Here is a 16,763-nt window from a genome sequence, read left to right as displayed (position 1 = left end):
GGTCTAGACTGTACTCTATGTTCTATTATTAACAAAGACCCAACATCAAGACCAGATAAGATCCAGTCCCATCTTACAGACAGGACTCAGTCGGATCTCATTTTAATCCACCAGGAGCAGAGCACTTTGCAGCATTTAGCAAGTTACAGTGGCAAGGACAAACTTCCTTTAACAGGCAGAAACCTCCAGCAGGACCAGACTCATGTTAGACACACATCTGCTGAGACCGTGTTGGAGAGAGGGATAGAGGGAGATGAAGAGAGAGAGAGAGATGATAGTGGTGAGACGGAAAGTAGTAGTTGTAGCAGCTGGAGTCTAGCACGTCCACAGCAACAGCGATCCTGAGGAACCTACGAGACAAGGGAGCTCAGGGACTCCAGAAAGGTCTATGGTTAGTAACTTTAATGGGACAGGAAGAGTTACAGTAAGTGACAGGCAGACAAAGGAGAGAGAGGGAAAGACAGGATCCCAGTGTGTCAGTCTAAGCCTATAGCAGCATAACTAAGAGCTGGTCCAAGCCTGAGCCCGCTCTAACTATAAGCATTATCAAAAAGGAAAGTTTGAAGCCTACTCTTAAAAGTAGAGAGGGTGTCTGCCTCCCGGACCCTGACTGGTAGATGATTCCAAAGGAGAGGTGCCTGATAGCTGAGCGCTCTACCTCCCATACTACCTTTAAAGACTTTAGGTACGATGAGCAGGCCTACATGTTGGGAGCGTAGTGTTCCTGCTGAGACTGATGGTGAAACTAAGAAAACAAACTCCCTTAGATATGTATAATTGATTATAAGTTCCCTCTGCATAAATAAGAAGACAACGAGGATAACAATCAAACGTTGTTAAAAAACAGCTGATGATACAAAGTTGATGAAGCTCTCTGACTCCGGTACAGATTAAATCTATCAGGTTGAATAATATCTTAAACCCTGTGAGTTAAGAAGAAAGAAAGACTTTAAAGTCAGAAGAGAAGCGGTAATCCAGTCTGTTTTTATCCAACCCTCCAGTTTGTGTTGATAAAACTTTAGAGCATCACTGGGATAACTTTTGATAACTTTCATCCAAAAGAATCAGGATTATCTTGATCCCATCTGAGCCTGATTCCAGGAATAATGTGGGGGCAAAAAAACCCTGAGTCAGTTAAAAAAGAAGAAAGAAGAAATTCTAGATATTTTATTTTGCTTCCCCAGCAACTTGGTGGATTGTTCCGATAACTAACTCTCCAAACAGCATCAAACCAAACCTGACAGATATAACTGAAAACAGCTGTGAGGATCTGGAGCAGCACGGTGGTGCAGTGGTTAGCGGTGTCGCCTCACAGTGAGAGGTTTCCTGGTTTGATAGCTGGAATCTGGAGCCTTTCTATGTGAGGTCTGCATGGTCTCCTCAAGCATGTGTGTAAGTATGGGTTGCATGTTGGTGTGAGAGAGAGTGAATCTGGTTGTGTGAGCTCTGTGATTGGTTTTCCAGTGTGTCACCCGGCCTCTCGCCCACTGACAGCTGGGATATCCACCACCCTCCCTTCTGAACCTGAACAGGATAAGTGGTACAGATAACAGGTCGTGTGGATGTGAGGATCTGTCGGTGTGTGTGGATGGAGGTGCCCCCTGTGGACAAAGTGTGTTTAGTCTGCTCCTGGAAAATTGGATGTCCAGATCCTTATGAACCAGATTTAATCTTCCTTAAACCTGCATCCATACTAATGTCCAACAGGGGGCGACTCTCACTCATTCATGCAGTTACATTTTCTTGCATGAGGTCAAAGTTTGTTTGTTTTCCCCGTTAAATCGTCCTCAGTTCTGTGATTTAAAGTTCGAATGTTGTTTCATTTCTCTCACTTCGGTTGCATTAATTTAAAATCTGACACCTCTTAAAACCTCGGCTAGCATTCTGGTACAAAGAAGTTTTTATCTTATTATTGTGTCGTACTTTACTTTAGGCATACTGACTGTTTATTAATTGTCAAGAGACAGAAACGGTCTTCTCCAGGCTTTAGAGACAACATTAGCGAGCAAGAAACGTCAAAATAAGATAAACAAATTCCAGTTTTGCTCATCCGACCGCCACATTATTTCAGGCTTCTTACGAACGATTTCAGGAGAAAATAACTCTGATGTTGTCATAGTTTGCACGGTACAAAAGAAAAGACTTGGTTTCCACTGCATTCAAATCCCACTATCTTAAGAGATGTTTTTGAAACAACCGACCCGAGGAAGATCACCAGATCTTAACTTTACAATCAAAAATGTTTGGCTTCTGGACAAACGAGATGTTACATAAGTTCTGTTTGATCTGCACGTATGTCCTTAGATTTGGTTTGGACAGAACATTTCGATAATACGATCAAATCTTTGTATTAATCTGATTCATGTGTTGGACTCACTGCATGTGTTTTTTGACGTGTCCTCTGAGTGTAGTGTTCGTTCATGCAGAAAGAGCCGTCACCTGATTCTTGTACCTGTGTCAGTCTCTTTAATAATGACGTTTGTTTGTAGTCAGTTCCTGCAGGCGATGTGAGCGGACGACTGTAAACTGTTAAACTCTGGAAACAATGAAATCGAACATGTCTGACCTCGACCGCGGCATACCGATCCAACCTCAGCTGGATGACTGAAGCGTGACTCATGATTACATGATACCAGAGACAAACCTGGAAATCATCAGAGTTAAAGCAGAGTTCTGTACTTTCACTGTACGGGTTGTGACTGCCCGTTCTCCTTTTTCACTTTACTCAACCTCTTCTCGGCTACTTCCACTCTACATATAAAAACAAATATTGGAGTCAGTGCACTCTTTGTGGATTTCTCCCCGCTGCATCATGTGGCCTCTTCTGTTTGGTTTGAAGTGCATACACTCCCCTACAAAGAGCGTTGTGACCTTTTGTCTTTGTCCCTGCAGAAACTGAAATTGTGCAGACGTATAGGAGCATGTACATGTTCATGCAGAGTCGAACATGTTGAACAGTGCAGTCGCTGTGCCATATATCAAAGAATTTATATGTAGTGAATGGGGAGCGATTCTGCGTAAACATGTGCCGACCTGCAGACCTGCAGGGAAAGTTCCTGGTGCTCAATTACAGGCGGCACATTAATCTCTATACGTACCTCCTGTAATGAGGCAGAGAATACCTGAGCGCACTTTCAAGGATTTATGGAGATGAAGAAAATACGACAGGCAGTGTTTGGAGAGTGTCCGGTGCCCACATTCAATGATCACTGCCAGGGATACAAAAAAGACTTTTATTTTGAAATTTTTGTTCCATAAAAACATTAAACGTGACAGAACTTCACAAAAGAACCTGCATATAAAGGCAGACAGATCAGTTTATGTTGAGCGTAGTACATCAGAGTGGATCTTATGTTGACATGCTTCAACTTTAAACTTTCTGCACATCACAACATATTTTACAAGATAGAGCACAATCAATGTCCTGCACTGATTAGAGACAGCAACATCAAAAACACAAACAACACAATATCAAAGTTAACAGTGAATCAAACCGTCGTAGAAATCCGAATCACGTCTCTGAACTGAGTCACGTGGTTTATGTCAGACCACCAAAGACTCGTCTCTTTCTTTATGATGATGAAAACCAGAGGACTGAAACAAAGCTCTCCAACAGACGATGAGAACATTTTATGGCTCTATGAAGACGCACCATGAGTACAATGTGTAATTAAAAATAAAGATATTGATCATTTGTGTAATAAATGAGGTACTGGTTACATTGCCTACAGAACCTTAAATAGCACCTGTATATTCAGACCAGATCGGTCACGTGAACTAGAACCAACTCAGCACCAAAAATACAACGTTAGAGGTCGAGCCAGGATCAGTGTTTCCCATAGTGATGCTGTACCTGAGGAAGGTGAGGGGCGAAGAGGGGGATTCTCAGCAGCACGCATTAAAAAAGATGTCCAATAAATCATCTTTCTAAGTGTTTCACTTAATGATCTGTTCTCACAACAGCGGATCCACGTGTGGATGAGACTTGTTAATGACGCAGTGCTTCAAAACTAAGTTAGTGCAGGATGACAGCTGCACATAAAGGTGCTTTTCGACCGCAGGAACTTTCCCTTTTTGGGAACTATATTTTCACTTGAAAAATCCCTGCTTATGGGGTAGGAACTTTAGGGGCGGGGCCTGCAATGCAGAACTTTTCTGATTGGTAGAGTACCCTCAGTGTTTTTATCTCTCCCTCCGTCCACAACATCACACACACCTGTGATTCACTTGGTTTAATAACTCCTGAACATTGGTCTTCTCTGAGCCTGATAGTGTGAATGCATCTGTCAGCTCCCAGTGTTACAGTCTGAAGAGTGACCCTGTAAACTGGAGACCTTCAGCTGAACGTGTCAGTGTTTGTGGAGTTTCCAACAGCTGTTGAAACACAGAAGGAATCCTCTGGAATGCATCTTAGTTTAGTTTTTATTTAAATGTCCAAATATCCTCATCAGATATTTAATGATCATCTAAAGACGTTTGTGAGGGATGCATCAGGCTTAGAGTCTCCAGGTAACAAGGTCGCTCTTTAAACTGGAACACCGCTCTATCTCTGACATTTTTTGCTTGAAATCAATGAAACAGCCTCAGTAGAAACGCAGACAACAATGAGTCACATGAGTTAGTTCCTGGGAGAGATGTTCCTGGAACAAGTTCTGGTGGAAAAGCACCTTAAGGTTCATATTTAACAAAAGATGTTGCACTTCAATCAGTGCATTAACAGGAGGGGCGTCGTGAAGGATCTCTCTCTCTCTCTCTCTCTCTCTCTCTCTCTCTCTCTCTCTCTCTCTCTGATCACCTGCAGAGCTTGTGTCAGGTGCTGCAGATGAGCAGACCCAAGTGGCAGAGAGCAACAGGAGATCGTATAAATGCTTAACAAACACGTAAAAATGGTCGGCTGAAAACAAACTCGCCCAGGTGTCGTCTCTGTGTGGGAAACACTGATCATGTGAGGAAACTTCTATTACAGGTGAGGAGGCTGAGGACAGGTGACAGTAGAGGAAGAGAAGAGGTCCATTCAGAGAGGTGTTAAGGGTTAATGGATCAGTCAGACCCAGCTGGGTCAAATTTCCAAAATGTACTTGATCAAAGTGATATTTTTAACGTCACGTAGGTGTGTGATCTAACCAGCAACAAGCATGCCTAATTTAACCCAATCCAAAACTAAAGAAGTATTTTTGGTGCCTATAACTAACCAAACAGACCATTTCTCAACGTGTGTATGGAAGTAAAGTAATGAAACTCTCACTCAGAGGCTTCGGCGTGAGTTTGTTGTAATATTCGGGGTATTTTCAGTTGTCTCAATGAGCTCTAAGAGCTGAGCAGAGTGTTTGTCAGGGAATGAAGCTGAAAATCAAACCAAAGCTCTTTGCAGCAGCCGTTTGGGTCTGAACTCAGATGTTCAGGCTGAGCAGCCAAAGAAGTCCATGCCGATGCTTCGAGGGTATCCATCGACCACCTTCAACGCCACGTGATCAAATTTCCAGTAGTTCCGTCCGCTCAGGAACGTGGCGTAACCTGTAAGAGCGTGAGAAGAACATCAGTCAGTAACCTTTTGTAATCAGATAGGAAATCAGATCGATCAATCAGTCCTCACCGTATCCGTCCCTAAAGGCTGCATCGATCCGGCTGGGCACTCCCTCCCAGTCGTGGATGCTGAACGGATGGACACTGTCCACGCGGTTCTGCTGTGAGTCGAGGGACCAGTATGTGGCGGATTTGAAGAGGAAGACTTTCTCCACATGGTTTTGTTCCCACTTCAGAGCTGCTTGGATGTCTGTTACAGGAAGACCCAGCTGCTGCACCGAATCTGGGCCTGAGATCTTCCTCTCGGCATCAAACACCCAGTAGGTATCACCTGAGGAGGTGAAAGAGATTTAAATAAATCTGACAGAGCTTGACTTTTGACTGATCAGAGTTTCGATTTCCTGACGTCCTGGAACGTATCACAAATGATGGATCCCACCTTCAGGGTGGGCAGCATGTGTCCTAGAATCCCAAGGTCAAAGATAGAATTCTAGAACAGTTCTGTATTTGATCTAGGAATTCTGAGAACAAATGGAACACGAAGGTCAGACCTAAAAAACATCAGTGTCTCTAATCCTCTTTCATAGACCTCCATTCAACAAACAAACATTGTAAAGGTAGTTTTCTTCTCCTCTTGAGGACAGACCTGACAAAGTTTGACTTCTGACTTTTGACTAATCTGCATCATGATGTTGTTATTTCAGCAAACTTAAGACCCGTTAATTACAAGAACATCACAAGAACATCAGTTTCTTTTTCAGGTTCATACCACTGAAGGAAGCCAGAGTGAAGCCTCTGTGGAACGCACTGTTTACAGTGAAACTGAGACTCACCACAATGACAGAAATGTCCAGATACGTAGGGGTTTATTTTACTTTTCTTTTGATCTGAATAAGTTGCTTTTCAAGCTGCTTGTTGGACTGTAAACAAAACAGCGCACACACAACGATATCTTTGCTGGAAGTTTTTTATCGTCAACCACTGGATGCACCATAATGCCAAAACAGATGGCCTTTGTTCCCAATGGCATATATTGCCATGAGATGATTGCCACTGGATTAAGAGATTGTGTTGCTTTGAAAACATCACCCTTGAACTGATTATTTGCACACTCTTGACTTACTTTGTCCACATCTTTAGTTTCAACTGCCTGTATCTGTTCCTACGAAGTCGGCCTGCTCAAGTTTGCTTCTGTAAATTGACCCACCTTGGAAGAACCAGATGTTCCCGGTCCTGTCTTCATACGCAGCATCGATGCGGTCAGGAATGCCTCTCCAGTGGCGTGAAGCTAAGGCTGGGTAGCCGGCTTGTAGCTGCCCATCACGAATACGCCAAACATACCGGGACTTGAAGAAGAACAGCTCTCCTCTGATCATGGAGGCAGCGTCAAAGCTCGACCTGCAGGCATCCGGCTGAAACATGACACATACAGGGGTGAATTTATCTGTGGACTATAAAGGTGAAGCTGCAAAATACAAATCTGTGCAGTTCATGCTCATCGTCTTACCACTCCAAAGTCAATCTCGTTGGTCTCTGTGATGTCAGGGGACGCATGCTGAGGCGGGCCGTACAGATACTGGATGCCCCTCCTGTCGTCATCGCTCAGCTGAAGAGGGTAGGAGTCGCTGTAGAAAGGATTCATCACAGCATCAAGCTCCATGGAGTGCTGCAGGCCCAGGACGTGACCGAACTCATGAGCTGCCACCTGCAGGAGGTCAGTGCCTGACCAGAGCGACAGGACAAAAGGACTGTGAGCCGAACACCAGGATAGATTCAACACTGAAGCTCTGTTAACCTCAGAGATCCTCAGATTTACTCACCAACGTCATTCCCAAATGTCCAGTGCTCGTCGTAGTCGAAGTGAACCTCTCCTTGTCTGTGTGTCCGGGGGAAAAAGGCGTGGGCGAGAATTCCTCCGGGACCATCGAAAGGTAAGCTGTCCCCATGCCAGTACCTGCACAAGCACTCCATTTATTGCACGGCAGTATTCTCTTATATAACGTCATTCATCTGGAGCTTTTTCTACACGTTCATCTTGCTCACCAATATAAAAATGGAGGAGAGAAAGTTGCCAAAATCGACATGACCTTGAAGTTTGTTAGATGGGAGTAGCATTCAGGTGCGAGTTATGAAATTATCTGATGAAGGTCATGTCTCAAACAAAACAAGGGCTTGGCAGTAGTATTTATGAAACTCTAGTGTAATGCAACACGGTGAGACAAGAGCGTTGTTATGACATGGAAATACCGTGAATGAGTTGCCAAAGTGACTAATCGGAGCTGATAAAAACGTAGCCGCAGGCTGACTGTTATAAACCCTGCCAAACAAGTCCTGTGTTGTATTCGCTCAGGTTGTAATCTGCTCTGGGGCTTGGCTGGGAAACACCTCGTTTTGTTTTTCCTGGGTCGCTCCAACAAAAGGATCCAAAGATTTATGTTCCAGTTAGAAAGATCACCTGGAAACCAGAAGGCTGCTAACAGTGGCTCTGTATTTACATGGTTATTTCAATCATTGGTTACACATACAGTATTTCCAACAAGTCCTCTATCCCTCCACTCAAAGGATGATGCCTTTGTTTGTGGCAGGAAACACCTCCTCATGTCTTAACATTAAACCGTATCAATGTTCCTACGTTAGTACAGTTAAGGCCCCAAAAATACTGTGTTGGTCTGAAAATAAATGACCCTGATCATGAGACAAACCTCCTTTTTGAGGTCTGTTTATGTCACTTTTGGCGCTCCCTGTGGACAAAGTTATACGTTGTATCTCTTACCTGTTGAAGTCAATGATGATGTCAGCTTTCTCCGTGATGACCTCTCTGAAGGTTAGAGGAGTCACGTCCCTCCACACACTAAAAGCTTCCTGCAGGACTCTCCGAACTTTATCATCACTCATCTGCCACGGGAAACGCAGAATCCTGATGAACACAACACAAATCAAATCCTGTTAGTTTATTTATTGAACATTTGAAAATAGTTTCATCTGAAGGGCTTTGACAGGAGCCCAGCTCAGTACAGACAAAGCTTTATCTAATTGGGAAATCCACTGAGAGTAAAATCTCTTCTTCTTTGAAGACCTGACTGAGACAGCACAGCGTTATGAAGTCACACAGCTCTTTAAATGGACCATACCAAAGGAGAAGATATCGGGAAGTGGACCCGGGTAAATCAGGTGATCAGGAGGGTGTTGTGGAGGTAATCCATTCAAGACTTTGAATACTAATTGTAAGATCTTTAGATCGATTCTGTATTTCACTGATAACTAAAGTACAGGTCAGCCAGAACTCAACCATGGAAGCCATCAGCTGGTATCTGAGGATGAGAACAGCTTCTCGGACGTCCAGCTTATCGGGGTTTCCCGTATATTGAGCTGTTTCTGATAAAGACTCTGATAAGACTTCCATCTCTGTGCATTGCCTTTGACTTTGGTGCAGAGAACCAACATCTAAGAGCAGATAGTTAGCTTCTCCTGTATGCTTTTTATCTGTTTTAAGACATTCACCAAAACTATATCTATTAGATGACTGCCATAGGTTCCGGGATGTTGCAGTGTTCCTGCCATGAAGCCAAACTAACTGTCTCATCCTGCTTTCTTTTAACAGTGAAATGTTTCTCTTTCTCTGAATATTTGGTGTAGAAAAAGTAAAGAGGCTGTTTTCTTCACCATGCTCTAATTTCTCATCTGACACCGACCCTCTCGTTGCGGCTACAACGATCAAAAACTATTATATTGTAAAATTGGTTGCTGATGAAGTCAAATTCTGAAATAGGACTTAATATCCTTCTTCTAACACCTTCATATCTTAAAGACTTTATAGGGCCCTATTACCCCTCTAGAACATTTGTTGGGATTTTGCACTATGTATAAAAAGATTGATCAGTTGGTTGATTGGTTGAATGGTTGATTGATGGTCTTGATTGTTCTTATAGGTCACAAAGAGGCATTACGTTTCATACAGTTTGTTTCCTAACCAGTAAAAACTCCTCATGGATGCTTTGAGACTTAAAAAAACATCTTTATTTTTGCTAAGGCTTAAGCTTGGAGAATTTGCCAAACCAAACTGACATGTTTATTAAAATTTAATGAACCATGAATGACTTCACCAACTGTGCACATTTGCAGGCGGGCCAGGCTGGTGAGGGAGGTAAAGAAGCCAAACATGATCAGTTAAGTTTTTTTAGTCAGTTAAGGGAGTTGAAGAGGCTGTGGAGAGCAAGCACTGCAACATGGATCTGCTCTTCAAATTGCAGTCATCAGCAGATGATATGAAAGGTTGAATTTCTTAGGAGTAAAGCCAAGAAGGAGCTTGTAAAATAAAATAAGTGGTCCTAAAATTGAGCTCTGGGGGATGCCACATTTGGCACGCACACACCGTGGGATTAACGTGTTAGCGCTGATACCAGAGTGAGAATCCATTTATCTTAGAGCATCAAATTAAACAACCCGGGGGTTATTTAAACAGTGAACACCAAATATCTGATACATGCATTTTTCCTTACACAGCAGCAGCTCACACACACACACACACACACACACATTCACATACACACACCCTGCCACCTGTTCTGTGCCAGGGGAATCCCTTCACACTGTCAGTGATGGGTGCCGGAGGTAAAGTTGTTCATATTACATCCTGTGTGTCGTGTCTGAGCTCGTCCCCACAGCTGAACAATATAAAGAGGCAGTTCTGTTTAACCAGTGTCTGATAACATAAAGTTACAAGATTCACACCAAGTGGAATGACTGACACATACGCTAAGAAGCTAAGGATGGTAGTTAAGTAGTCTTAAATATGTGCCCCTTTTCTCACCTTTCTTACATGTAGTTATTACCTGTCTGTGTTGAATACTTGATCCTGATTGGTCAAAACCCCATAACACCAGTAATTAAATCTCAACAGCAAAAGTGACACCAGGAACAACCTGATCCCACGTCATACTGAATCTTTCTGCAGAAAGGAGAACAGAGTGGAACGGAAAAACATCAGAGACGAATAGAATGGAATGGAACACATCGAAGGAGAATAGAACCGAATTGAACACGTCAAAGGAGAATAGAATGGAATGGAATGGAACACATCAAAGGAGAATAGAATGGAATGGAATGGAACACCTTAAAGGAGAATAGAATGGAATTGAACACATCAAAGGAAAATAGAACGGAATGGAACACATCGAAATAGAATGGAATGGAATGGAACACATCGAAGGAGAATAGAATGGAATGGAACACATCGAAATAGAATAGAATGGAATGGAAAGGAACACATCAAAGCAGAATAGAATGGAATGGAATGGAACACATCGAAGGAGAATAGAATGGAATGGAATGGAACACATCAAAGCAGAATAGAATGTTCCAATTGATGTGTGTTTCCCTGAAGATTCATAGTTGACAGCTGATAAATAATTCATCTTTTCCACTATCAACCTTATTTGCAGGAACAGCCCGGCTATTCTCTTCAATTTGTTCAGTTAATGTTTTTCTAGACATACTACATTATGTAAGGGTATATCGATATGCACAATGCATATGATTATACTTTATGTCAGGTTCAGACAGTTGGTAGTTTTGACTGTAGCAGCCGTCTTCCTCATTAACCCTCAGGTAATGGGGACTCGTCTTGGATTCTTCTACGCTGACTCAGACTTGAATGTTGATGACTCGAGACTCGACTCAGACTCAGGGTTTGGTGACTAGACAAAAACTGACTGACGGAAGGGCAGTTTGATAAACCTATTTGTCCAAGTGTCAGGAGGGCTGAGACAAAACATGATAATTGATGAGTCCTCCTGTAAGCCTATAAATTAACTTTTTGTGTTTTGTAAATAGAGTTTATACCCATGGTTGCATGTGATGTTGAAATGCAGGATTACAGAGTTAATCTGCAGGGAGTAAAACACGCTTTAATGCATGTTTTCTAATTCTTGAACAAAACGATTTAAAGAGGCGTGGTATCTGTGTTATCAATCTCACTGTGGTGTGTGTAAGTAGCTGGGTTATGACAAAGGCATGAAGAAGTGCAGAAAATATTTTTCTAATCCTTTTTTATTTCAGGGGAGAATCCCCAAAGCTTCTGCTTTGTTGAACATAATCCAGGCGGTGATTACTTTGTCAACACATTGTGATTTGGAAAATAGTTTAGTATTATCCAAACATCATTTCTATGAGACAAGAATGTGTAGGAGAAGCATGTTTAAGCCTGCCATATCAGATTATTGGTACCTTAATGGCAGTGCCACAAGCTGTAAACACAACGCTGGTATGTAACCCACATCGCAAATGTGTCAGCGAACTCTGGAGGAGATAATCAGCTCTCACTAGGAGGTAGAGTTCTGTCAATTAAACAAATGGAAGGTCAATACTTACTTCGTTTAGCTCTGATTAGGTCTCAAATACCACTTATGAGATAATCCTGTATTGTAAAGTACTTAACACTGCACTATCTCCCCCTACTAGATACTATCCAGTCTTATCTCACGGTGGAGAAATGACACCACATCGCATGCTGGTGGCCCAAGATGTGCCAAATGAGCTGGCACTACAGAAACAATGCAAAGTGCATGTTCATATTTATTCTGGTGAAGGAGTAGTTGCTTGGGTAAAAAAAGGGAACTTTGTGAAATAATGAAAATTGCAGCTGTGACACAAAGCCATGATAAGTTGCAATAAGTTTATTCTGCATATAAATGGTTGTGAATTGTAGCATGAGAAGTGTTCTTAGGTCTGTTTGTAGTCCAAGTTGTATCTGTATTGACCAATCAGGTGTCAGCAGGCTGCAGGAGAAACAGCTCTCTGTATGGAGACCAAAAGCATGAGGTACTAGACGAAGGTCAAAAGCATTCATTAGAAGGGGCCATGTTTACATGAAGGCAGTGACTCCTCTTGGTGTTTATATTGAAGCGAGTATAGGGGGGAAGTCAGGTGAGGTGACCTAAAGAGTGCAGGTCACAGTAGTTCATGGTTCAGGTGGTTCAATCGGTAGAACGAGGAAACGTGGCTTGAGTTCTCTTTTTAATAGTTTCCTCGGTCTTCAGGTTTAACATTGACCGCTTTATTATCGTTGGAAAGGTCTGTTGAGGTTTCTACTGTCACTCCAAGGTGTTGATAATGAAAGATAATTATACATTTTAGACCTTCTGGTAGCTGCAGTTCTTCTGGCGGTGATAAAATATTTTTATTGTCTGTTAACATCCCAAACAGGAGAATACTATAAGCTGTACTGCAGCCCTAGCTCCTATAATCTACTATTTTACTATCTCAAAGAGAGATGTAAAATCTGTAATAAAGTCTGGGTTTCTGTAGGAGAAGAGTTCTGGTTCTTATTTATAGCCAGAATTGTATAAAACAGTCTGTATGGAGAGCAAAAGCAGGAGGAACACAATCCAGAGTAATGACGGCTCCCATGGTTGTTAACCTGAGGAAGATTTCTTTCTCTCAATTAATAGATATCTGCATGAAGAGCAGCTTACAATCTGTTCTAGATCAAACATTTACACTGAAACACAAATCTGCTTGATGCTGTGTAACTAAAGACAATCAGCGTTTAGATTTCCTGACTTCCTGGAACGCAGCATCAGAAATGATGGATCCCACCATCAGGGTGGGAGCAGGTGTCTCTAATCCTCTTTCATAGACCTCCATTCAACAAACAAACACTGTAAAAGTAGTTTTCTTCTCCTCTTGAGGACAGACCTGACAAAGTTTGACTTTGGACGTTGGACTAATCTGCATCATGATGTTGTTATTTTCAGCAAACTTAAGACCTGTTAATCACAAGAACATTACAAGAACATCAGTTTCTGTTTCAGGTCCATATCACTGAAGGAAGCCAGAGTGAAGCCTCTGTGGAACTGTTTACAGTAAAACTGAGACTCACTACAAACAGATGAGCAGGCAGCTCATTTACAACAGAGGGTATTAACAAACCCAGGAGAAACAAGGTCAGCAGTCCTCTTAACAACAACAACAATAAGTCTGCTGTGACAGGGAACTGTAATGACTAAGCACTGAGATCATCAGGATGCTTATGACCCACAGAGGTTTATATTTCAAGCCTTGCTCAGCAGTCATTATAGATCTAAAGAAGCCTTTTGAATGAGGTGGACCATCTGTAAGAGCTTTAACCAAGTCCAGTTGTTCTTTGGAACAAGCTTTGAAATTAGTTCACCCCTTTCACATGATATTTGCTTCACTGTTGTTCTGGCCATTGATTAAAGAAGATTTAAGGGTTTAAGGTTGTCGTCCTCTTCATGGCGTCATATTTAAGTTTGGCTCTTGCTTGTGTTTCTTGTGTGAGGGGCATAATAAGCAGCTGTGCATGTGTACAGTTTTTTTCTCTCTTGCTGTCAGAATATGTTTCCAGTTAACTCTAAAGTTTACTGCATACCCTGAGACGCTCTCTCTCATGTGTACTGTACATATTTGGTTATTCCTACATAACACTGTCTCTTTCTCATCCTGTCAGAGTGTTTTTGTAAACAGCACAAGACTCTGCCTGACTGTTAACACAAGCATATATTCACAAACACACAGAGTTTCACAGCATGGGGTCATGATGACAGGATTCAGACCTCTGCTTTTGCCACACTGACCACACTGGTAAACACATGAGACAAATATCAACGTCTCAAAATAACAATTATCCAGGAACACAGCTTCTAATTACAACACAGTTTTTGCAGCCACTGCCTACTTTGCTTCTTTGACAAATTAAACCTACAAACACTTTAAACCAAAAGCGTTTACGTCCATGAGACATCGATCAGAGACAGACGTGATGGTTAACAGCTGAATATTTGTGTTTCTCTTACTTGTAACTGAGCTCATTCTTCTCCCATCGTCCTCCAAACAGAGCGAACCTCTTCTTACGCTGCTGTCGGCTCAGGCCTCCCTTCTTCTTCTTCAGGTTGAAGTACGACAGGCCCATCTGCGTTAAGTTGGGATAGTCTGGGACCCCACAGCGAGGACGCTTCCAGAACTCTGTGTCATTTTTGGACACCAGAACAGTCTTCATGTGGAAGTCTTTGTTCAGCGTGTCCTGTTCATGTCTCCCCCTCTTCTTCAGACCAACATGGCTGCTACTGTGATCCCATCCCTGCAAATAAAGACACAGTCATCATACAGGGACAGTCTTTATCTTATAGTCTTATAAGTTATATCAAAGTGCTCTATTTTCTAAGCTAGAGCATTGCAATGTCAACGTTTATGCTGATGATACCCTCTTGTATTTCAGAAGCCTGCAACCTTTTTTTAAAAATCTTTTTAAAGCTTGTGTTAAGCTCAAAAAATCCAAATCCTGTTATTTTTATCAAAGCATAACACAAACCGGAGGCTTGCTGAAATGTTATTGATATGTTTAAGTGTTAGAAATGCTAGAAAGTAAGATTAATGTCAGATTGGGTAAATATGACAATATAACATTAGAAATATTTATTGGAAAAAATGTAGGGATGCCAAATAAGGATACTAATATAAACAGATATGAACCAAGACATGAAGCACAAAATAGAAACAGAAATACAAAGAAAGGAAAAAAAACTGACAGTATCTTTAATAATTAATCAATTACGTGCATCTACTTGGTCTGCAAACTCTGAATTAAAGCCACCGCGATCGCTGACCTCATTTTAGCTTGGATAAAAATGATTCCAGTGAATTTCATGTTATGAGCTGTACAGATTTAAGATTAAAGGAAGGAATGTGTGATGGCAGACACCTTGAGCAGACGAAACAATCCCGAGTGGCATCTTTAAATAGTTTGTATTGTCAGTCGACAGCTCTAATCTGACGTTTGTCTAATCTGAGCTTTTAATGGATGTCTGGGTGACCGTCATGACTTCACTCCTCACTCATCCTGTTTCATTTCAGTCCTGCTGATTTGACTTTTTGAAGCCAGCATGCTCAGCTGTCCTGGAAACCTGTGATTATTGGCACGGCCCAGGTTTACAGACGCTGAGTGGACTATTTAAAGTCAAGACGAGTTGGATCTACAGTATACACGTCTGTGGGAAGAGGGGTGGAAATTATTATTATATTGCTGCTGCAACCTAAAACATTTAATGATAAAAAAATCTTCACTTCTCTGCATCCCTTCAGGTGTCACAGAGTTTGAGTTAAAAACATCTTTAAGGAGATAAACTGTGCACACAAGAGTAATAAAACATGTCAGGGGAAGATAACAGACACATAAAAATTAATGAGGTTTTCTGAGATAGCATCAAACAGCCAGTCAGTCAACTCCACAAATCTGCCTGTAAGGGTATAACACATTTATCCCTTAGGTCCAGATCAACACAAAAAGTTTGCCCGTTTATCTATTTGTGGTGAGTCTCAGTTTCACTGTAAACAGTTCCACAGAGGCTTCACTCTGGCTTCCTTCAGTGGTATGAACCTGAAACAGAAACTGATGTTCTTGTGATGTTCTTGTAATGAACGGATCTTAAGTTTGCTGAAATAACAACATCATGATGCAGATTAGTCAAAAGTCAGAAGTCAAGCTTTGTCAGGTCTGTCCTCAAGAGGAGAAGAAAACTACCTTTACAATGTTTGGAGGTCTATGAAAGAGGATTAGAGACACTGATGTTTTTTTAGGTCTGACCCTCTTCACGGAATGTTCCATTTGTTTTCAGAATTCTGACATCAATTCTGTCTTAAATGTCAGAATTCTAGAACATCCGCTGCCCACCCTGATGGTGGGATCCAACATTTGTAATGATGCGTTCCAGGAAGTCAGGAAATCTAAATGCTGATTGTCTTTAGTGACACAGCATCAAGCAGATTTGTGTCTCAGTGTAAATGTTTGATCTAGAACAGATTGTTAGCTGCTCTTCATGCAGATACCTGATTGGTCAATCAATCATTTTTAACAGGTGTTAAACTAGAACTTGAAGCATAGTGCGAATTATTTTAATGACAAAGGCTTCATTTCAGAAACAAATATCTTGATATATCTTATATCGCAGACTTATCAGTTGTTGGTAAATTAAGAACTCCTCGGTTTCTCAAACCAAACATTGGGATTGTTACCTCAGGTGATTCTGGAAAACATGTTTGTACTGTTTTGATCTGATATCAGACCACCTACAGTCTCACTGCTTTGAGCTACTGTAATAAAGAGCCTGTCAGAGTAAAATGATGATATATGAATCTACAATAGAAACCACTAATCGGTGAAATAAAACTAAACACCTGTGCTCTTTGTGCTCTGGAGCTGAAGGTGAAACAAACAGGATTAGAAT

General features: G+C 41.7%; 1 protein-coding gene across 1 annotated transcript in view; it reads right to left on the bottom strand.

The window, feature by feature from the left end:
- Positions 1-3,219: 3,219 nt before the first annotated feature.
- Positions 3,220-16,763, bottom strand: part of LOC117831002 (stromelysin-3-like) — a 23,526-nt gene continuing 9,982 nt past the window's right edge. The window contains exons 4-10 of the mRNA XM_034709406.1: positions 14,337-14,620; positions 8,297-8,440; positions 7,344-7,477; positions 7,031-7,245; positions 6,731-6,935; positions 5,594-5,854; positions 3,220-5,514 (exon numbers count right to left, since the gene is read on the bottom strand). Coding sequence (XP_034565297.1) covers positions 5,399-5,514; positions 5,594-5,854; positions 6,731-6,935; positions 7,031-7,245; positions 7,344-7,477; positions 8,297-8,440; positions 14,337-14,620 — 1,359 coding nt within the window. The 3' untranslated portion in view covers positions 3,220-5,398. The remainder of the gene's footprint in view (positions 5,515-5,593; positions 5,855-6,730; positions 6,936-7,030; positions 7,246-7,343; positions 7,478-8,296; positions 8,441-14,336; positions 14,621-16,763) is intronic.

The sequence above is a fragment of the Notolabrus celidotus genome, chromosome 19 (assembly GCF_009762535.1).
Source record: "Notolabrus celidotus isolate fNotCel1 chromosome 19, fNotCel1.pri, whole genome shotgun sequence".
Taxonomy (NCBI): domain Eukaryota; kingdom Metazoa; phylum Chordata; class Actinopteri; order Labriformes; family Labridae; genus Notolabrus; species Notolabrus celidotus.
Note: the sequence above shows the minus strand (reverse complement) of the source record. Positions and strands in the feature narration are given on the sequence as shown.